Raw genomic sequence first — 22,825 nt, forward strand, 5'->3', positions numbered from 1 at the left:
CTGAAGAGACAAACCAAGCTTATTGCACTGCAACACAAATATAGACACACAAAATAGATTAGATAGAGAAAAGACAGAGGTATTAACTGTATAGAATAAACAGAATCAGAAAGAGTCTACAGCCATACTGTGGGGCTGTTAGCATGATAACATGCTCACAGTGTCAATCCTATCCTGTTAATGCTTAGCAGGTGTAATGATTATTGAATAGTTAAGGGATCTTCAAATAACAAAAAATTAAAATTCATCCTCAAGGAGACATTAATGATTGTACCAAATGTCATGGCAATCCATCCAATAGTTGTTGAGACATGTCACTTAAAACCACAAATATGAACCCCATGGTGGCATATCTGTTCAACATATTGTATCAATCCCGAGTTGTAACCTCCGATTCTAAAAACTGAAGCACCTCAAACTTGCATTTTCTCTAATGGTCCGCAGGGGGCAACTCCTCTGGTTGCAAAAAGAAGTCTGATTGTATAGAAGTCTATTAGAAAATGACTCTACTTCCCTCCTGATTTATTACCTTAGTAAACATTGTAAACATGAGTTTATGGTCTCAATCGCTAGTTTCAAGTCTTCTTCAATGCAGGATGATGTTCATTTAGTCAGTTATGGTCCCATTTAAAGTAAAATAGATACTAAAGCAGGGTATGATTTTGGACAGGCTAACTTGTGATTGACAGGTCACTACCACGGCATTGTCCAGTTTTGGAGTTGTCCATGTTTTCGTCAGATGGAGCTCATCCTTCATGTGTCACTTTTGGTTTTAAAAAAACAACAAGATAGCGACAGACAAAATGGTATGTAGTCCACAAACCAATGTCAATCAATCTGGTAAATGTTGGGATACATCACTGGATAAATAAAAATAATTATCTGCTGGTGGTGCTTGAGTAAAAGGTGAAAGATCACCAGGGTCTGGAGGCTTTATCCTCTGAGGACCATGAATGTTTGTAAAAAAAAATTCACAGCAATTCATCTAACAGTTGTTGAGATATTCAAGTCTGGATCAAAGTGGTGAACAGACCGACACTGTCCGCCCTAAAACTGTGCTGCTAGCATGACAACAAAAGCAATTTCCTCTTTTTCACAACGCCTTTGGTGATAAAAGACAGGCAACCAGACAAGACAGTTGTTTCTCATTCTCCACTGTTTTTAAAAGGAGCAGAGGAAAGGCTTTCCTGGCATGATCGTCGTGCCCCAAAGGAAAATGGTGGGTGCGGGTTGAAAGAGGATCCGTGGAGAATGAGAGGTATGTACTAAAAGAATTAACCCCCATGGATGGCACCAAGCCCTCTGCTCTCCCCCTGTTTACTTGCATATAGAGGACAGAGACCACATAGCACTGGGTAGGGTTACACATTCTGAACGAGGGTGGTCTATGAGCCACTGCGTGGTCACTGGTGTTATCTGAGAGGATTATGGACGGTACACAGTAAGGTGACTCTGGAACTTTCTGTTACTTCGCCAGATGCTCCATATTTTGACATGTTGTCACCAGGGTCCCAGGAGAGCTGCTGTCTTTCGCCTGCCGGCTACTCCTCTGAACTCCTATTGGCTGCTCTCTGAAGGAATGGGTGTGGTTCTGTGTGCCTAGCTTCCCACTCGTCAGTGTTGTTGGACAGGAGGTACCGCTCAAAAGCCCCTCCTTGCCTCCAGTGCTTTCTTTTACACACAAGCAAACCCAGCTTCTGTTATGGCAGGGGCCGCACATTGGTATTTCCCAAACAGCCGCGGCATGCCACTCTTCCTGACAGCACTTCTCTGCCTTTTCAGGAGACAGACAGACAGGCTGAACTGAGCTGAGAGCAGACTGTAGTGGACTGTCTGACAAACACGCCCTCACATCACCAAGACAAACTGGAGAAAACTGCTGAACACATGTCATCAGGTAAGCTCTGGTTTAATGTTGATCTCATATGTCTCAGACAGTGGAGGACTGTTGGGTTGGGTTGTTAGTCAGAGCCGAGATGCTAAATATTGACCTTGAAAGTCTTTAGATCTGGGACAGGCTGATCTAAATTCAAGGCCAGAAAAGCTTTTGACTATAAAGTGATTTAACAAATTGTGTGGCTTAGTGCTCTGGGCCTGTGCTGAATACTAATCAGACTTTCATGAGAATAACTTTGTCTTTTAAAGATTACATGTTTAATAATATTTACATTTTATTTACTTTTACAGTACAGAAATACACTTGAACAAACACAAACACACATGTCCACGTGACCACACACACACACACACACACACACACACACACACACACACACACACACACACACACACACACACACACACACACACACACAAGGCAGCACACTTTCTATTTTAACCTTGCAATGCTAACATACCATAGTTTTCTTCCAATGCGTGAAGTCCGTGGCAGCTGTTTCATCCTATGAGCTTTGGCTCCACATACCACGCAAGGCTTAGATGCCACAATGCAACTCTGGCCCTGTTGCTGTTGGACAACGACCAGGACTCCAGTCGTCCAAAATCCCAAGATTAAAACAGGGACAAGGGATTTCAAGGAAGTTTTTATGGAGACAGTGAGGGAAAAATGTGAGTTTGACATAAAAAAGAAGAGACAGTTAAAACAGGAGAGAAAAGGGATCTTGAGTCCAAACTGTTGGCTTTGGTTCCTAAATCAACTCCAAACAGAAGACAAGGCTTATATGAACTGAAGAAAACCGCAGTCTGTACAGCCAAAAAGTGGAGGAGAGGAATGATTTTTCCGGGAACAGAACATAGACAGGAAAACATGATTTACATACTGTACAGACAGATGGACAAAGACGGGCAAAGAGCATGGGGATATCTCTGAAACATCCCTGTAAGGTTTAAAGTTCAGGATTACATTAACTGTCTCACATTTTAGACACATTATAAGACACATTATAGTGGTGTTAAATAGTGGTTCAAACGCAGAGAACGAATGGGTTCACCCCATGTGAACCCATGGAAACAAAAACATGAAAAAGAACGAATGTATGTTATTCCATACGTTGTAAAAAGACTGTGAGGTTGCACTTTCAGAAGACACGTTGGTGATTTGAGCAAGACGTTAACATCAGGATTACAATGACAATGCAAGATTATGTTCACAGTCTTATTTTAGTGTGTTAGCATGTTTGCAAATTAGCATCAAACAAAGTACAGCTGAGGCTGATGGAAGTGGCATTGGTTTTGCAAGTTTTTAGTCACAAACCATAGTGTTGGACATATTGACTTTTTGAGTTAATCATGCAAAGTCAAGGGATCACCAAAGTTATTACAATCTATCTTGAGGGGGACATGAATATGTGTATCAAATTGAATGGCAAGCATCCCATATGATTTGAGACATTTCACTCAAAACAGCACATGTCAACCTCATGTTGGTACTGAATGAAAAGTCAGGGATTCACCAAAGTCGTAGAGGATTCATCCTCTGGGGACCATGAATGTCTGCTGGCAATTTAATCACAATCCCTTCAACAGTTGTTGAGATATTTCGGTCTGCACCAAAGTGGCGGAACAACCAACTGACATTGCCATAGAGACAAAAATGGCTAAAAATAAGCACTGCAACATGCTGGTACCGTCAGTGACTATACTAGTATTTATCTTCTTCTGACTTAAATTTGAAATCCAACATGATCCCCTCGTCCTTATATGAGGTCCTCTTGCTGTGTCATAAGTTCATATTTAATTTGTGGCTTTGGTAAAGAATGCTGTGTATAGAGATATTATGATTACACGGTTTGTGCTGATGCAGGACGTTTAAAAGGTCTGTGAGAGAAGTGATACATTTACCCAGAGGACGAGAGCTGCTGTTGTGGGAACAGAAAGATGAAAAGAACCCAAACAAAGTAAAGGGGACGCTTAAAAAACTGTGAAATTGAATGAACTGAAAAACAACAAGAGCTTAATCTGGATACAAAGCAATTTGGATAACTCCCTCACTCTGATGCTTGACTTTGGATTGAGTGCAATGTGTGCAGAGGCAGCATTGGATGGAGCCTGTTTGGGTAAAGGCAAAGCTTTTTACGTTTAATTTCTCGGGTTTCCTGTGAGGTGGGCCGACTCGCATACACAATTAAAATCTGTGCCACAGAAATGTGGAGAGTTAGGCAATGACTCTACTATGTTTCCTTTGTGGTGACCTGGTCAGAAGGTCTGTCTATATTAAGAAAGAAACTTGTGGGCTTCAGCAGTTTGAATTTTTACTTTGCTTGTCTGACAGCAGGCAAATACATTTTTTTTTACATTTCTGTTTCTACAACCCAGAGACGGCTAACTTAGCTTAGCATAAAAACTGGAAGCAGCTGGAAGCAGTTGGAAACAGCTAGCCTGGCTCTGTCCCAAGGTACACATGCCTTGCTCACTAATTAGCATTAGCATGTTGAATCTAATTAAAAGAATTGTGGGGATTTTACAGAGGTCCTGGAGCTAGACCTATAGCTAGCTGTTGTCCAGTCTTGATGGTAAGCTAAGCTAACAATCTCCCGGCATAGCTTAGCATACAGATAAGAGAGTAGCATCAATCTTCTCATTTAACTCTCGGCAAGAAAAGAATACTTTTTACAAGATAGACTGTTGATCTTTTACTGCAAAGCACAAATGTAAAATATTCTCCTGCAAGTGTTTTTGTTCTTTTGAACTGCAGCCTGCATTCACCACTTGATGACTGAGCCAGCAGTAAGACTGATTGCGATGTCAGCAGTAACAGGTGCTCGGCTGTACAGTGCAGACTAACAGAGTCGATGGAGAATAGTCTCTGCTTGTAGTCAACATTAGGGTGTTCTTTTCAACTTAATGCCTCACTAGCTCCAAACAACATGATTGATTTTTTTGTCCTCCTAGTTTGTTTGTCTACCTGGAGGACATTGAATGATCCTGTATTACTCTGTAAAATGAAGACCCATGTCTGGGTCATGTCTCTTGACATGCACTTTAGTTAAACACCCACGTGGAAAGGCTAATCTTAGACTTGTCAGATGGAGTGCTGAGAGACCCCACTCAACATCATAAAAGCCCACTGGCAGAACAACAAAGTGTATCAGATTCAAAGTTGAACTCATGTATTAGGTTTCTGTGAGGGCTAAAGAACAGAACTTAGAGTGAGAAGTAATTCTAATATTTCAAGTAAAGAAAATATTTGAAATAGTATTATTACTTTTTACTGACTCACTTATTTTACTTAAACATATTTATTGTTTTGGTACCAACAGGAATTAAAAGTTTTAAAAACTATCAGGTACCAAAATCTGGCAAATGTTTCAAATGTTATTGTAGCTTTCAGTTTACAATTTTAATTTATACTGTATTAGTTGTCATAGTTCTATGTTTGAAAACTTTCGCTCAAAGGGAATATTTGCCACGTTTTTCGTGGGTGTCCAATCAGTGCTAATGGTAAATGTAGTCCACAAGACAAATACATTCCCCAGTGCATATTGACAGAGAAAGCTGATCTCTCCTGCTGTGGAACTTTCCGGCTGTGCCTACATGTAACAGGATTCATTACATGCAAGCGGCGAGTTTGCTTCGTTACACAGGTTAGCTTTTATTCTGATAGATAAACAAAATGAAGGAAACAAAATCTCAATGAAGGAAATATTCTTACATCCAAACAGAAAAATACAACCGGAGAGAGTATGAATTTAAGTTTCTCTTTGACACCGTACTAAGACAGGCTTAAGGCGGCCATAACCTCTCCGCTGCAGGCCTCCCTCTGGCTGAATATGGCTAAATATCCAAGTCAGCCAGAATCCTTGCACCCATATTTCCGGATGCCATTTCGCTCTTTGAAATGCAACAACTTTGCAATACAAGCGAAGAGCGGCATTGTGCCCCGCAGCTACCAAAGCTGAGGCGGTATGTAGTTCTTCCTTGCCTCCAATGATGTCACTGTAATGTTACTGGAAAAGCAGATTTTGCAGCTGCGCCCCAGAGACACAGAGAACAAGAACTATAGGTGTTTTAACACACTGTAGCTCTAACTCAGATAGATTGTGATAGGGTTGAAAATTGGCAAATTTTCCCTTTAAATGAAAAAAAGCATTTTGTGGCTTTTTTTTAAGGTTTAAAAAACTTAAATCTTAAATCAGTACCAAAACTCAGGGATCATAGTGGCAATAGTATCAGAAAATTTCAAATGCATGTTATTCTACCTTAATTCTCACACACTTTCTAGGGATTAACTACATTTTTGGGGGAATATTTGCACATCCTAAATTTTAAACTCTATTGATCTGGGAACTATAAAGGCAACATGTAACAGACATGGTATATGCATATAGTGCATGCAAGAGTTGCATGTATTTGTACATTTGCAAGTGCATGTCTGTATGTCAGTGTTTTCAGCTGGTAAAGATGTGCGCATTCGTAACTGTTTATTGCAGATTTGTTGCTGTTTATCGCTCGTCATCGTAGACTGTGTGATTGACAGAGGTCTCAATTCCCAGCAGGGACATTTGGCGGTGTTTGTCTGTTTACTGCATAGCTGACATTGTTTGGGGCTGTGGTTGGGTGGCTGCAGGGCTTAAAGAGGACAGCTAGCTGCCACAAAGGTTGGTGGTCGGGAGAGGGGAGGAGAGGACGGGAGGAGGGAAGAGGTGAGGCTGGAAGGGAGAGACACTGAGAGAAGGAGGTAAGGGGAGAAATGACTACCTAGACTGTTGTCTATCATCGAGAGAATAAAGGAGAGTCAGCAGAATTAGTATAGAGCCATGTACTGTAAAAAAGGAGAGGAGAAAGAAAGTTACAGTCAGAGACAGTTCCGTAAAAGTAAACCAAGGATCTGACAGAAGACTATAGACCTAGTAGGAGGCACAGAGAGGGCAGGAAGGGAGGAAAGTAGTGAGTCACAACAATGGTTGTCTGTATTTATGTCTGTAGGAGTATATTTTGCTCCGCTGGTCATAGCTGCTGGGCTAAACAGTCCCAAGCTATTTTCAGCTCTCGTCCTGGATGGCAGAGCTGTAATCAAGTGAACATCAGGCGTGCCACTGTTGAATAATAGCAGGCTGATGGGTGGACAAAATGAAGCAGTGAGAGTGTGAGAAAAACAGAAGTCTTGGGTAAAAGAAGAAAATGAGAGTGAAGAAGAAAAAGAAGCACTTTAGCGTAATTGAATGTTTGTGTTTTGTGCTTTGCGCTGCATGTGGGAGAATGAATAAGAGGCAGATTGTGAATGGAGAACCAAAAAAGTGTTATTGCTGTTCAGAGTGATCCTTCATCTGGTCACTAAATTAAGATGGAGTCTCCCATTAAAAATACCACAGTTAAACCTCGAGTAACAGTCAGTGCCAAAACTCGTCTTTTCCCCCCTCAGAAATCATGAAAGTGTTTATTATTTTATTAGATAACCACACAGTAACCACTTCTGCCACTTGTAAAAATATCCTAACATGTGTTTTCCATTTGTTGCTAGATCAATTCACACCCATCTTTGATTTGATTTTGTTTGTTTTGTCAGATACCAAAGGTCCAACCAGAAAACTAGAAAACTGAAGACAAAAAAGGGATGGAAGGACAAAACGGTAAAGAAATTCCCAAACATTACAGAATTGTTCTAAATTTGTGACAGATACTGAATTACCGATTTGATGATTACAGGAAATATCAGGCCTCATAAAACAACAGGCAATGGCATCAAAGGGAAGCCCCCGTACTCAGTGGAAACACCTTATGGCTTTCGACTTGACCTGGACTTCCTAAAATACGTAGATGACATAGAGAAAGGCAACACAATCAAAAGAGTGCCGATCCAGCGCCGAAGCAAAGGCCCCAGAGCCAGCACTCTTCCCAGGCAACTCAATCCTTCTGGGGGTGGCTACCGCCCGAGCCCCTGGGGATCTACTGGAGCTCTTGGCCCCAGGTCCCGACTGTCAGATGCCCATCACTATGGCTACTCTTCCTGGGCAAATGATCACAGGTCGCCACTTTCTCCTACAGGGCTCAAATCCTTGGCAGAGATGGAGGCCAGAATCAAGGAGTTTGATGAGCAACCTCTCGGTGAGCACATCAGGCCTCATCTCCTGCGTGCCACCAGTATGCCACTCACAGTTTTACTGAGACAGGGATCAGAGTCCATTGACGACCCCAGCAGCCTCAGGAGTTCAAGGGATGACCTTGGAGATAGAAACACCTCCTGTGAAGACGTCTTATACTCCCCGGACAGCCCTCGACCACAGGACTGCTCAGGTCTGTTGAGGCGCCTGACGGAGGCCCTGGAACGTGTGGGGGAGCTGGAGATGGAGGTGAGGGTGGTTCCAGAGCTCAGGGCGCATATCTGCATCCTCCAGGAGGAAAGAGAAAGGCTCCGTCTGGGCCTGAATCCACATGTCCCACCGTCCTCAAGGAATGGAACCAGGGACCCTTACACCTTGTCCCACTACGGCACAGAGGACATCAAAAGGCCTCGGCATGAAAGTCACACCATGTTTCCTAGAAATCACAGCCTCAGTCGACACGACTCTAATCCCACACACGAGTGGAGGACTAGTACAGATCTGGATGAGCTGCTGACGGTGACGTCCCTGCAGGCTAAAGTAGCTGTGCTGGAGCAGAAGCTCCATGAGACCGGCCTGGAGCTGCATAGGGCCTCAGGGCTGCTGAGGGAGCAGCAGGGGGAGAGCAGTAGAAAAGATGAGAAGATGGAGCACATTATCAGGAATCCTGCAGTGTGGGTCCGTGCAGAGAGGGTGGTGGTAGACCAGGATGGAGATGAGACGGTGGTGAGATCTATTGAACCATATAATAAAGTGTCAAGAAGTCCAGATGCAAGAACTGTTACCACAAACGGACAAAAGTGTCGACAACAAGAAGCAGTAGTGTCTGTGGACCCTGGAGAGGCTTCAGCTGAAACAGCAGTGGTCGTCCACCACATAAAGAAGGTCAAGATGCTCCTGGATCAGCAGTGGGAGTGTTTGTGTGTAGGCCCTGAGTCAGGAAAGGAGGGCAAACCTCTACAGCACCCAGACCCCAAAGTCAACTCCCTGCAGCAGGAGATGATGGGACTCGTTGAGATCCTTACCTCCTACTACACCCACCAAGGGCACAGTGATGGAGAGAGGATTCAACACGGAGGTAACGTAGTCCACAGATTGCACATTATGTCACTGTACCTGTAATGATTAAAATATTCTAACACTCACCCTCTGTCTGCATCTATCTCACAAATTCTACTAAAAGTAAATTACTGACAACTACAAACATTTTCTTCTCACATCTTCACACATCTTAATTGGGAATCTGGTTGATGAATGGTTGTATTTCATTGGAGTCACATCTGTAGTTAGTTGTCATTAAGACTGGTTTGCAGCGACCTACTGTAGCAGGAACCTCCACAGAGGCAGTTTTAAATACTTTAGGTTTTTATTAAATTCTTTCTTTATATATTTTATTTTTGTAAACGCAACAGCGTCAAGAAACATTACGGGTATGTAGTTCAGATCAAAATGAAGGCAGAGTTTAAAGAGGAGTGTGGGACAAGCAAGCGCTTGAAGTAGGTAGTTAGTAAATGGGGGAAGCAGCCATTGCATCCACCACTCTACGTCCCTGGCCCTGTTGTGCCCTGGTGTGATCCCATCACAAGATGGTCTCTAGTTTGAACTGCTTTTATTTTCAGATTCAGAGCTTTCCCTTTTTGAAAGTGTCAGAAATCCCAGCATGGAAAGCTGAAATATCAGCCGTCAACCTCAGAGAGGTGTATGTATTCACACACACAAAACGGCAAACCTCATATGAAATATTTATTACATCATTTATTATTTCAAACTTTGAAACCCTTTGAAAGCAGGCCCATAGGGTTGAAGAGGGTTATCCAAATTGCAGTGTAGTGAGATGATGAGCCGGTGGAGCTCTGTGGCGTGGAAAGCCTGTGTGACGCAGAGCTGGGATTGTTGTCAATGCTAACAGCAGTAGCAACTTAACAGCTGTAGCAACACAGGAATTAGAGCAAGTTTATGTGCGGACTGTGGCTGTTGTTGAAATACCAAAAGCTCATTTTAATTTTAATAAAGAAACTCACACTCGTATCAAAATTTAAGTTTTTCTTTTACTCCAATTTGAAAGTTAATACTGACAATCTAACTCCATTTATTGTATAAGAGGCTACATCATGATGCTCCCTTGTCAAATTCAGGCCCACAATTCACTCATTTATTTACTCTTAATTTTTAATCAATGTGAACAATTTTGACAACATATTTGTTCTGAGTAGCTTTTTGTGAAGAAATGGCTGTGTATAAGCCATACACCATGATACATATGTACTTTTTAATGTTGTTGTTCAGCTGTGTTGTGTTATTTAATCATATCCTCTGTGTTTGTCTGCAGCTTCTAAATCCATTATGAGTACAGATGGATGCGCCCAGATGTCAAAAAGCCTACATTCTGTGGGTGTTAATGAAGGGTTAGTGAATAACTCCCTCTGACTTCAGCAGTCTTTAGAGTTATGATTATTGCTTAAACCATAGTTTTGGTGGAAAGACGTACTAACTTGAGGTTATTTAAGCTATAGTTCTGACCGAGACAAACATCATAATTTAAGAATGAAAGATGAATGCCACTCCCTAAAAAGTTGTCAGTAAAAGGAGAAAAGTGAACATTTGCCATTTCCCTCCAATGAGAGTTTATTTATTACTTCAAAGTCTGAACAGTCAGAAGAAACGTTAACTGTGACTGTTTCAGTTGCTGTGGCTCAAGGCATTCTTCAAATTAACATTCACTACAATATGTGAGATCTGTTTGGTTGTAATCTATGTGCCAACACAGTGATACTTATACTCTCTAAAATGCATTTTATTTAATTTGTTATTACTTTTCCCTTAGATTTCCTGCTTTGACTGACTTATCCTGGAGAATATTGCATGAATATTGCATCTGAAATCTTATCCAAAAATCTTTGTGTTGTTCCTAAACTCAAACATTGCAGGGGGGGGATGGTTGATTGACTTTAATGTGTATTGCTGATGCTCTAAATGCTGGCTATAAATTAAAAGGAGTAAAAGTTTGAAACAATATGTGAACTTACAGGTCGGATCAGTGTAGATTCAGTTGCCAGCATTTGGGTGGCAGATAGTTCTAAATTTCTGCTCTGCTCTCCTTTCTTTATGTTTTAAAGACGTAAAAGTGGAAATGTGGTTGGGCAGGACTTAGTGAACGAGAGCGGGCAGAAGGAGAGCAGCATCAGCCCTCGGGAGATGGCTGCTGTCCAGGTGGATGGAGTCCCAGGGAAGAGACACATGGAGGGAATGACGCAAACGAGCCCAGACGGACAGATGATATCGGGAGGAGCAGGATCAGGGCGGACAGATGGAAGCGTAGTGTCTGTGGAAGCTGAGAAAACAGCCAAGACGAAACCACAGCCCCAAGGAGAACAGATGGAGGGGAACTGTGGCTCAGAAATCACCACCGGGGGCAGGTGAGAGGACCGGAACAAACGCCTTATCACTTATTGTTTGGAAAATGTAATGGTGCGTTTACTCTTCAGGGAATAACGATATAGCTAATAGGCCGAGACAAAATGTCTTTCTATTCTCTCTTTCCTTATGCCCACATACACATGCTCTTTCTTCCAGAGAGACAGTGGGTGCAGATTTTCTGGCTGCCTGTCATTTGCTCAAAGATCACATGGACAACATGGATAACCCCAATGATGACATGGTAAGCAGTCCTGATTCTCCCACAGACACATTCAGTCAAACCTAAAAAACAGATTTATTTAATATTGGGAAAGGGCTAAAATGTACTGAACTTCATTTGATCTTAAAGCTATATAGATATATAAAATAATGGAAACATTGTCTATATGTAATGTGAAAGGTGTTGCTCATAGTGACAAACCCACGGATAACTATCAATCAACTCTTCGGTTCCCCTCAGCTCTGAGGAGCATGTTTGCGTCTTTCAGCTAATTGTTTTGGTTTCATTCACTCGCACACTTGTTTTCAGTGAAAAAGCTCTGATAAACCCATATGGCCAAGGCCAACCTTCCCAGACAGACAAAGTTAGCGGCGAGCTGGAGAACACAGTGGAGCATTTAGCAGTTAAAGAGCCAGATATTTCCTGGTAGAGACAAAAACAAAGTTTTCAAGGAGCAATGTGTAGGATTTAGTGGCATCTAGTGGTGTGGTCCGCTCGACCCTCACGTTCCAAACGTGTTTGAGAATCTAAGGGTGCCCTCGGGTGCCAGTGTTTGGGTTGTCCTTTCTGGGTTACTGTAGAAATATGGCAGTGCACCATAGACTCCGCTCTGTATGTCGATATAAAAGGCTCATTCTAAGGTAACGAAAGCACAACAAAACGATTCTTAATTCCATTATACACTCATGAAAATATGGTTGTGAATATTTTATTCAACTTCTGTCAATAAATCCCCCTAAATTTCTTCACACTGACTTCCAATAACTGTGTGGAAAGAAAATTTACTCCAAATCCTAACATTACTGCATCTGTTGGATGTATCACCATTGACAATAGGTCATGTTGTTTCGTGATATCTTGTTTTTCCATGCAAACAAACAACAAAACAGCTTTGAAGTAAATTCTAGATGATTATCTCAACATGTAGCATACACTGTTAGCCAAATCCTTCTGAAAATTCCATCCCAAATTTGTATCCTTCCCATATTCCCCTCTCTTTTTCCAGAAAAGGGCCCTGGTTGTGTTGTTTCAGCACTGGTTCAGCGCGGCGGCCGAGGAGACTTCAGCGGCCAGCAGGGTGGCAGTGTACCTGAGAGAAGTGAAGAAGGCCACGCCTTCACTGTTGGCCTTCTTGATCAACCTGGCTGATGACAACGGCAACACAGCGCTGCATTACAGCGTGTCCCACTGCAACTACAGCATCGTCAGCCAGATACTGGACACAGGTAATAGCAGTGTGTTGCCAGAGCTAGCGCACAAAGATATAGCTGCTTTGTACATATTGGGAGAGTTACTTTTTTCTTTGTTTTACAGGTGTGAGTGATGTGAGCCTTCAGAACAATGCCGGCTACACACCAGTGATGCTGGCCTCACTAACAGCGCCAGATGGTCCAGGTGGCATGGAGGTGGTCCGCAAGCTAATGGAGCAGAGCAACATTAACATTCGCTCCAGCCAGGTACAAACCATCCAATGCAAACACAGCTTCAATGGAACATGGGTAATTTTCATTAGGTAAAGAGTGGACTTTAGTGGACTAGTTTTACTCCCAGCATTCTGTGCAGGCTGTTTTAGTCGTAAATGGGAGATTTCATTTAATCACACACAATATTAAAGGGTCATCCCACTGATTTAATACACAAAAATCTGAATATTTGTGATAAAGACTATTCAGCCTGTGAAAATAGTTCTTACGTATTATGTCTAATTTGTTATTTCTCTCTGAAGGGAGCTTTTAAAAGTCTGAGAAAATATTGTAACCCTGATGATGTCATCAATCGGCTTAAGACAATTCAAATTGTCATCAAAGTCCGTTAAAACCATAGACCGTAAATAATAAGTAGACGTAGTCAAAATGACGCCATCAATTGGTTTGTGGGCTGCCGTTTTGTAGGCCAGAGATTGGCATTTTGGCCGTAGCCATCTTGTCTTTTTGCTACCTGTAGTGACACGAGAGGGTGGAGCTAAGTTCAACCAAATGCTGAATGAGACATTTATAAGCACCCAAAAAGCTCACAATTAACTTCCACAAACACACTGTTAAAGGGTTAAAATTCTAAGACAAAAACACAGACAACCACCAGTCCAGACTACATCTTGGTAATGACCTGTCATTCACATGGTAGCCACGCCCTAAAGCATATACGCTGCTTTATCATCTATTTTACTCTCAATGGGACCATCATTTACTAAATGAACATCATGCTGTGTTGAAGAAGACTTGAAGCGATTGAGACCATAAAAGTGAGAAGTACGGTCATTTTCTCAGAAGAATCGCTTACCTGCTGGCTTTCAGAAAGAATGGAAGTTTAAGGCACTTCCTCATTGGCTTCACTTTTCAGAACCGGAGGGACACAACTGAGATGCATTATGGGAAATGTAGGACACATTATTTCTGAAGCTTGACCCAGAGACGAGGATATCTTGGCCTCTGCTGCTTCAATTATTTAAAAAAACGTGTGTTATGACTTTCCAAACTTGATTAAAGTGCTTCAGCAGAACACTGAACCTCAAAGGGCAACATGTGTCAAACTCGGACATGTTAGATGAACAATATCTAACTAATGTGTATAGTAGTACAGATAAATAGCTTTGTTTTTTTAATCTCTGAATTAAAATGTTCTGTCTCTGTCCTGTTGTCTCGCCCTCTCCACAGACGGGACAAACAGCTCTGCACTTGGCGGTGAGACACGGGCGAGTTGTGATGGTTCGCCTGCTACTGAGCTGTGGAGCAGACGCGAACCTCCAGGACAGCCAGGGAACAACGGCCCTGATGTTCGCATCTGAGAGGGGCCACACACACGTCGCAAGGCTGCTGCTGGAGAGGAGCCTTTGTGACCTCACCCTGACTGACAAGGTGATACTGCAAAAAAAGACACGAACAATTTTCCTCCAATATATTCCTCTAACCATATGCCTGCCTAGTGTGAGATGCAGGTTGTCTTATCTGTGGTATTAGTTGTTTATGGTCATAATACAAAAGGGATCACAGTTACACAAAATCCGCAGAAAAATAATTATTTTTAAAAGGCAGCACCGCCATTAAATTAAATTTCAGAGATATAGAGTTCATGTGATGACTCCAACTCCATTTCTTTTATTTGTTAACAAAAAAGCAGATCCACTTTTCTATTCATATAACTGAACACAAAAAGGAGCTTAGACGTAGGGAAGCTTGAATGTTTTGACTCGCGCTGTGTGGACGTGGGTGGACTGACAGTCTGCATCTGAATAGAGCTTTCCCAGGATTAATCAGGGCTACAGTAAAACAAATCTGCCTGGGTTGAGATGAGCTAATCCGCTAACAGTACCTTATCTACCAGTCTGGAGCGAGTGAAGGCAGGGAAGAGAGCGGAGGAGATGATGCAAATGTGTCTCCTACTTTTGACACAGTCTGCATTTTAAGTAGAGTTTACAAGAGAGAAAAGAAAGACCTTCAACCACAGGCGACTATCTCGACTCTAAACCATGTTTCACCTTGACACAAACCCAGAGTAATTAAACTAATTAAAGTCTGATGAAATTACACATCAACACATTTATCTTAAGGACAGGAAATGCAACCTTGCACATAGTTTGTCATTTAATCTGTCTTCTGGGAGCCTAAATTCTGCACCTTGAGGCAACTATTCACATAAAACCATACTAAGAGTCTACAGCCATGCTAGCAGATCTGTGAGCCCCAGTGGTGCTTTGCCATAATGCTAACATCATCATGATAATGACAACGACGAGGTTTAGCAGATATGTCTACCATGAACAACACTTTAAGCACGTTAGCATTTGCATACTGTATAACAAACATGTGTTTTGTAATAAGCCTGTGTACACTGTCTGATTTAATATGGGTTCAGAATGTAATATTTGTATCTTTCCTGTTTTCCTCTGTGTTTGTTTCCCAGCTTGGTCAAACTGCACTCTCTATCGCCATGCAAGGTTCCCACACTGATACCGCCACCCTCCTGCAGGCCCACGCTAAAGCTCGAGCTTTGTAGTACTGGAAAACAATCTGCTCACGTTTGCTCCTTTCTGTCCGATGCACTTTGAAACCCAGTTAAATCCTGACGCTGCTTGGGTTGAACTGTTGCTTGCATATTGTATCTGATTTCTGACATTCTGCATGAGCATTAGCTTGAGCTTTGGATGGGAGGACATCGTTCGAACAAGACTCAACACCATCAGTGAGGGAGGTAAAGCTTAGCTGTGTCATGATTGCTGCTGCAGTGTACAATCCATGTGTTGTTTTTTTGTTGTCTTTTCTGTTGTAATGTCTGATCCGTGCCCAACCAAGTAGAAGCTTAGCTTTGCAAACTGTGCAATTAAAAACATATTTATTATGAAATGTGTATTGTATTGGTCATATGGATATGTTGACAATTATCAAAAGGTCTGTGTTTTATGTTTTTAGAAAATCAGAGATTGCTTTTTCCATTCTTGTTGAACTTTTTCTTTTTTTTAAATGAGTGTAAAATATACAAAGAAAAGCTAAATACCCATGCTGCTTGACAAGCACATACAAGAAAGTGCCGATAAACCAACCTGTTGATTTTACTCACTAGTAATAAATGTGTAAAATGCCTTTTTTAAATAAAATGTTTAAAAAGGCAACTGTGCTTGGCTGAGCTGCTACTTTGAAAGCAACGGAGAAACCGGAGTCAAATTCCTTGTATGTAAACGCCTACATGGCCAATAAAGCTGATTCTGATTGAGCTGCTGATCTTTGTTGCTGCAATGACGAACCTGACCAGCAGGTGGACACAGCCCCTTTATGTCACTTTCTCTTCAGCCAGCCAAATCACACACAGGAAGCAACGGCATACATAAACCTGGAATTCTAAAATGAGCATATCCAGGGGATTAGATCTAATCCCTTTCAAGTGTGAGAGACAATTATAAATATGACATCTACAGAATTGTACAAATTACACTCAGAGGACACAATGAGATTCACCTGCAATCTGACTGGATGGCAGCTGGTATGGCCCATTGAAGCGTGAAAGCAGATGTGTTTGAGTGGCCTTTGTTATTCTAACTGCCTGGGAAACAGTAAGGGACAGAGGTTTAGTTTTGCTGCAAGGACTTCAAGATTATGTTCGTGAGATAAGACAAAAAGGATTGAGTTTGGGGACAGGGAGGAGGCTGGATTTCTGTCTGACAGAGCAAAGCCACCTCATCTCCCCCGAGGACTTTTTCCAGCTTGGCTGACTGACTGTCTGTCCTGGTGCTGTAATGACTCTGAGCAAATATATATCCCCAGAAAGCAAAGATATATATCCTCAGAAAGAGGGAGAGATTTAATCAGCTGCTTGTATGGAAATCAGTATTGGTCTGAACAGAGTATCAGTGTTCATAGATGAACTATGATTAAAGCATTTGGACAATATTCTTTTCATGTTTAGACCACGTGCCTATTCCACAGATGAATACGTGAAAATACGCCACCCACCATCCCAAACAGGCTTTCATGCCACAGTGAACAATGGTGTTCATCTTTGCCTTTGTGGTTATACTGCTGCAGGAACCACTGGGAAATACAAAATAGGTATTACACCACACCCTAATGGGAGTGGTTCAACAAGGAAGAGTTTGCATTTACCCTGCTTCAGTTTAATAATGATAATGGACTGGATTTATCTACAACGGGTTTTCTGCCTGCTGGTAAATCACTTTGTAAGTGGATGAATGTGAAAAGCAGCTCGGGCAGAATGGACTCTGAACATACTGTGGGAGTAGCTTCTTATCGGTTTTAACACGAAAAGCAAAACCTGAAAGCATAAGCAATAAAAACAGACCTTGTGCATTTCAATACATTTAAAGCTTCGCTGCTCCAGTCTTCTGGCCAGTTATCAAACTTAATCAGATACAAAAAATAATCATTGAGATGGCTCTACTTGTAATATATGTTAGCAAGTCACACAACAAGCTGAAAATCACACACATTTGACATATAACAAGTGGTTGATATAGCTTAAGCGGTGGCAAACAATTGCCCGTTTGCAGATCTAGCAGACGCGTAGAAATATTAGGATTCATTTAGGGTGACCAAATGTAACTCCAACATTCACACACACTTAGCTTTGTTTTTGGTCCGGACAAAATCCTGAGGGAATTACCCGGCTCTTTAGCTTCTAATGCTCATCTATGTTCACTATAGTGGCTAGCTTTGTCTGTCTGCCATTTGGTGCTGAGCGGGGTGCTTACATTTTGTTTATCGGAGCTTCTTTGCTGAAAACTGCGAATTAAATCTAAAAATGGGATGTGGTGACACTGAACCAAACATTCAATTTGTGGATCCTGGAAACCAAAACCAGCTTTAAAAACTCCATAGAGCTGAGGGGAACTGCAGAGTAGTTTGTCACTATGAGCAACACCTTTCACATTTGACCCATTGTTAAAATAAATACTATAATTTTTAGAATCAGTTTACATCCATGTCTGTCCAAAATGTCATCACTTCAGCAAATTCCTAATCAGCTTATCCTTGAGTCGAGGTGGTTTGTGCCAGATTCGAAGAAATTCCCTCCAGGTGTTCCTGAGACATCACATTTTCAAGAATAGTGAGGACGGACGGACGGACAACACGAAAACATAATGCCTCCGGACACGGCTGTTGCCGGTGCAGGTCTGTGATATAAGAAAATGAAACGTCACACGTTAAGGAAATTTTCAGTCAGATTTTATATATCAATATATAGAGATATTCCAAAGTAATCCATTACAGAAAATCAAAAAGTGGAACCAGTTTGGTCTTCATACAGTTCATCTTTGCATGTACAGTAGTTGGCTGATCCCTGTCCTTTTCATGAAAAATACTACAGGAGAATGACAAAGTAAACAAAAAGGCACAAATAAACAAAAAAAATCACTCTTCTCATTAACACCAAGGTTGAAAAAGATGTGGGAAGTTTTGGGGAAAGGGGACACCATGTTTCACGTGTGCTGACAAAAGAAAAAGGGTTCGCACACAAAAAAAGTTGCTAAATGGTGCACAGCAAGAAACGACACAAACCACTTTGGTGGATAATTCAGATTTCTTACAATCGGGGAATGCAGTGTTCTGCTTTTATACAAATAAATTAATATACATGTCAACACTTTATCTAAAATCTTATGTACATCTTTTCTTTTACATAATTGTATAATACATTATCAAAAACCTTATGAAAACATATTTACAAATCAATGAATCAAAAAGCACCCTCAAAGCTTCTCCACTGCCACACACACACACACACACACACACACACACACACACACACACACACACACACACACACACACACACACACACACACACACACACACACACACACACACACACACACACACACACACACACACACACACCTTTACACAGTTTTGTTCCATGCAATACACAATGCAGAAGGCATTCTAAGAGGGTTGTGCAACAAAGAGCATACAAAACGGTTCAAATATGGCTGTGGGATGAAATTAGCACTCACATGCATAATAGTGAACACACACACACACACACAAGCGCACACACACACACACACACACACACACACACACACCCACACAGACTGTTTAAGGTTTATGAATGGAGTAACAGTGTCTAAATCAGCATGAAGCATGTTCACTGACAATTTGGTCTCAACCTCACTCCATCAGAGTCAGGTTTTAGTTTTCTGTGGTTACATCACTTGACGGGTCTTTTTCATCACGCAGCCACCAGCTGGGCCCTCCCACATGGCTCTATGCAAAACTGTCTGCTCAGATATCGGCCATCTCAGGAGGAGGAGGGGAGCGGGTGCTGGAATCCAGCTTGCTTTTGTGAATGTGTGCGTGTCTCGCCTGGAACAATGAATGGCTGCATTGTCAGCTGGTGAGCAATTATGCATGCTGTTTGTGTTTTCGTAGGGCAAGTGCACATTGTATCCGTCCTCTGGAGAACAGCAGGAATTTGCTATCACTGCACCCTGTGCGTACTTGTGTGCGCATTTGTCACAGTCAAAAGCGGGCGATCAAATACAATTTTATAACACTCAAGGATTTTTGTAAACCACATAACACTGCAGCCTGACTGAAAGCTGGAGTCTATTGCTTTTCTCAAACCATTTACCATCGAAACAAGTCATGATAGGAAAGAACTCCCGCGTAAAATCCACTTCCCTCGAACCTCACATCCTCTCTTCTCATACAGTAGGTTTAATGTCTCTATGTTCTTCTTTTCAATCCACAAACCTGCTGCACTATCCCAAAACTTTGAGGTGTTGGAGGTCAAACAAAAAGATTTCCCCTCAAATCAACTGCCCTCCTAAACGCAAGAGAGCTCACCCTTATAGGCTTGCCTCTGAATCAGAAAGAAAGCATATCATGTGGTTATTGAGCTCTCTTAAAATCAGTCACAATGACAAAAAAAAAAAATCGTACAAAAGAAAACGAAATTCAGGAAAACTACAAACGACAGCTCCATTAATGACATTTATGACATTTGTGATCGATTCGAACATGAATCTGTACAGATTGTCCCACCAACGCAGTTGCTGTCCCAGTTTCAGAGCTCCTCCTTCCTACACAGTGTTCCCAGAGCTACACGGCCAACCAGGAATAACACAAAGCCCAAATGAATACATCGAGGATGAAACAGAACCTCTCATCATGCCCCGTCACAAAATATAAGACACACAGCACACACCTCACTCGGTTTTCAATGCAAAAGACTCCAAAAGAGGAACCCGTCCGTTTCCATCTTCCAGTTTAGGTCAATGTTGGGAACACATTACAACACTTTAAAAATTCTGTATTTAATTCTCAGCATTTACTGAAGAAAGTAGATCTAGCTCCAGCACAGATACGGTATGAAATCATTTTTTTCAGAATCATGTTACGTCTTAATAAATCAGCTGTTTTTCAAATGGAAATTGGCACAAAATATGGCTGCATGTAACACTTGATGATATGTTTGTTCGTACTTTCTGCAAACTCAGTCCAAGTCACCCCTGACCTCACTGTGTGTGCGCGTGTGCCTAAGCGGCCATCTCCCCCTGAATCCGCTCTCGTGGGTCACTTTGCCGTGGACAGCATGGGCTGCTCCGTGTACCAGTGAGTCCCAGGATCGGGCATGCTGCCCCCGAGCGGCAGGGCGATGAACTGCGGGCAGGTGCCACCTCCAGCCCCTACAAGTCCCATGTTGACGCCCTGCGGGTACGGGTGATGGTGCGCGTGGTGACCCATGCCGTCCGTCCGCCCGATGTGGATCTCGTCCTCCTCGCCCTCGCCAGTGGTCTTGCGGTAGACGGGGTTGTCGAAGTTCATGCTCTTGGTGGAGTTGCTCCGCCAGTTGCGCCACACCAGGTAGACCCCGGTGCACACTAGGCCGAACACCACTGTGGCAACGATAGGAACTGCATGCGTTTAACACACAGCGGCAGGGGGACACGGGAAGGGGGGAGCGTTAACGAGGCATTACAAGTCCATGGCATGAAATGAGAGGCACACAGAGGAGCAGACCAGGCATGCGGGGGACAGAGAGGGCGGGGTGGGAGCGATAGAGAGGTTGTTTGTGTGGGTGGCTCAGCTAAACATCGGGTCAAAGTCGGGTCATACACCAACCAACACATTTTTAACACAGACTCTGAATCAGCTGTGTGAAGCCTCATTAGAGGCCTGGCTGTGGAGTAAATTAGTTTTAAACTGTCCTTGGGGAGTGCACCATTTAACTATCACATTACATCACAATCTCTTGGCAACTCAGCAAATGTGTCCTTGAATAAGCAATGTGATTTAATAATGCTTTATTAAATTCACCAATAAAGCACCATTAAAGGTGTCATTGTGTCTCCTTTTCTCTCCCGTACTGTCTGTTCACCATATTAAGTATATAATGAGAGCAGGCCGTCTGAACTAATTGACTGGTTCATTATGTTTCACTTTGCTGTTGCATTGGCTTTACTATACCAGATGCACAGAAGTCATATTTCACACATATACAGCATCTATATTTTTCTACATACAGCCTTTATATATATTTTTTTGTAATACGTGGTGTCAAAGTAAGACCAGCTTTACCCAAGACAAAACATTTCCAGGGAAAAACATTCTTTTTATCTAATCTACAGGGCAGTTCGTGACACATTTTTTGGGAAAAGAATGTAGCTGTTGAATTTTTCAGTATCCTTTAAGCACCACGAACAAATTGACAGTGATTGTCCAATCCCTGTCTCTTCTATCAGAGTTTACACTGCAGCAACCCCAGCCAGGTTTACCTGAGATAACACTACGTTTGCCAAACACAGTGGGTTCTCCTCCTACAATATTTATCTTGAAACGTTTAAAGTATAAAAAACTTTGCAAATACGAACAAATATGTGAGCTAAAAAGCCAAACACAGTTATGTCAGAACAAATAACAGCCTGATCTTACGTTTGCACGTTAACACTTGGACTAACTAGCTGTAATAATTAAACAAATCTGTTACTACATGTCTTTTACATGCAGCATCAACTGGTAAAGACTTTTCCTGGGACACAAAGCCAGTCTCTTGGCATGATGTCATCTATGTAACCATTAAGTGTTTCATATACAACGGTAGCCACAGACAGCGTTTTTAACCGAGGCATGGATCTACAGCTGATAAAAGGTGTGAGCTACACTCATCGTTTAAAAAATTACTACGAATTTTGAGTGGTAAATCTGCCACTTTTATCACTGTACACTGCTTAAGTGTCCTGTGAAAACAGAAAGCTTGAGCAGGTATCTGAGGGTTGTTTAGCAGGTGGTCAGTTCCATGCAGGTCCACCGAATTGGTTTTCAAAATGTGGAAACATAAAAACAAAACTATCTGGATGGCTAGATACCACTATTGTATAATATTTTTGCAATTGACGTGCACAGACCCTTTGTGTGCTCTCTTGCTGCACTATAGTACGCTAACCACACAAAGGGAAAAAGGCCAACTGACAAGTCTGGCTTTAGCAGAACCCAACACAACAACACAGCGTGAAGTGAATAATGCAGCGTGGCAGCAATGTCAGACGCACAAAAAATGACTCCTGAGAAACCTCAGCGAGGAAGACCTGTGGGCCAAGCTTCTCTCATCCTGCCACGGCAGGGTCAGTGTGAATGGACTACAAACAGAATGGCCACAGGCAGCAAGTAGACAGCAGCCTTTATGCAGCCTTGCGGGCCTTAATGTGGACAGACGCGCACAGACAAGAAGGCTTCCGG

At 42.2% G+C, this 22,825-nt stretch overlaps 2 protein-coding genes across 2 annotated transcripts in view; one reads left to right on the plus strand and one right to left on the minus strand.

The window, feature by feature from the left end:
- Positions 1-1,684: 1,684 nt before the first annotated feature.
- Positions 1,685-16,344, plus strand: LOC306705662 (KN motif and ankyrin repeat domain-containing protein 2-like). Its single transcript, XM_079172477.1, has 10 exons — positions 1,685-1,897; positions 7,466-7,529; positions 7,606-9,078; positions 10,330-10,405; positions 11,117-11,416; positions 11,574-11,658; positions 12,644-12,863; positions 12,952-13,094; positions 14,292-14,492; positions 15,538-16,344. The coding sequence occupies exons 2-10, from the start codon at positions 7,514-7,516 to the stop codon at positions 15,628-15,630; spliced, it is 2,607 nt and encodes an 868-aa protein (XP_079028603.1). The 5' UTR covers positions 1,685-1,897; positions 7,466-7,513; the 3' UTR covers positions 15,631-16,344.
- Positions 16,345-20,662: 4,318 nt separating this feature from the next.
- Positions 20,663-22,825, minus strand: part of LOC306706636 (low-density lipoprotein receptor-related protein 8-like) — a gene marked incomplete at both ends in the record, with an annotated part of 65,225 nt that continues 63,062 nt past the window's right edge. Inside the window, one exon of the mRNA XM_079173784.1 lies at positions 20,663-21,003. Within this exon, the coding sequence (XP_079029910.1) occupies positions 20,663-21,003 (341 nt within the window). The remainder of the gene's footprint in view (positions 21,004-22,825) is intronic.

This window comes from Pholis gunnellus (genome assembly GCF_910591455.1).
Source record: "Pholis gunnellus genome assembly, chromosome: 14".
Lineage (NCBI taxonomy): Eukaryota > Metazoa > Chordata > Actinopteri > Perciformes > Pholidae > Pholis > Pholis gunnellus.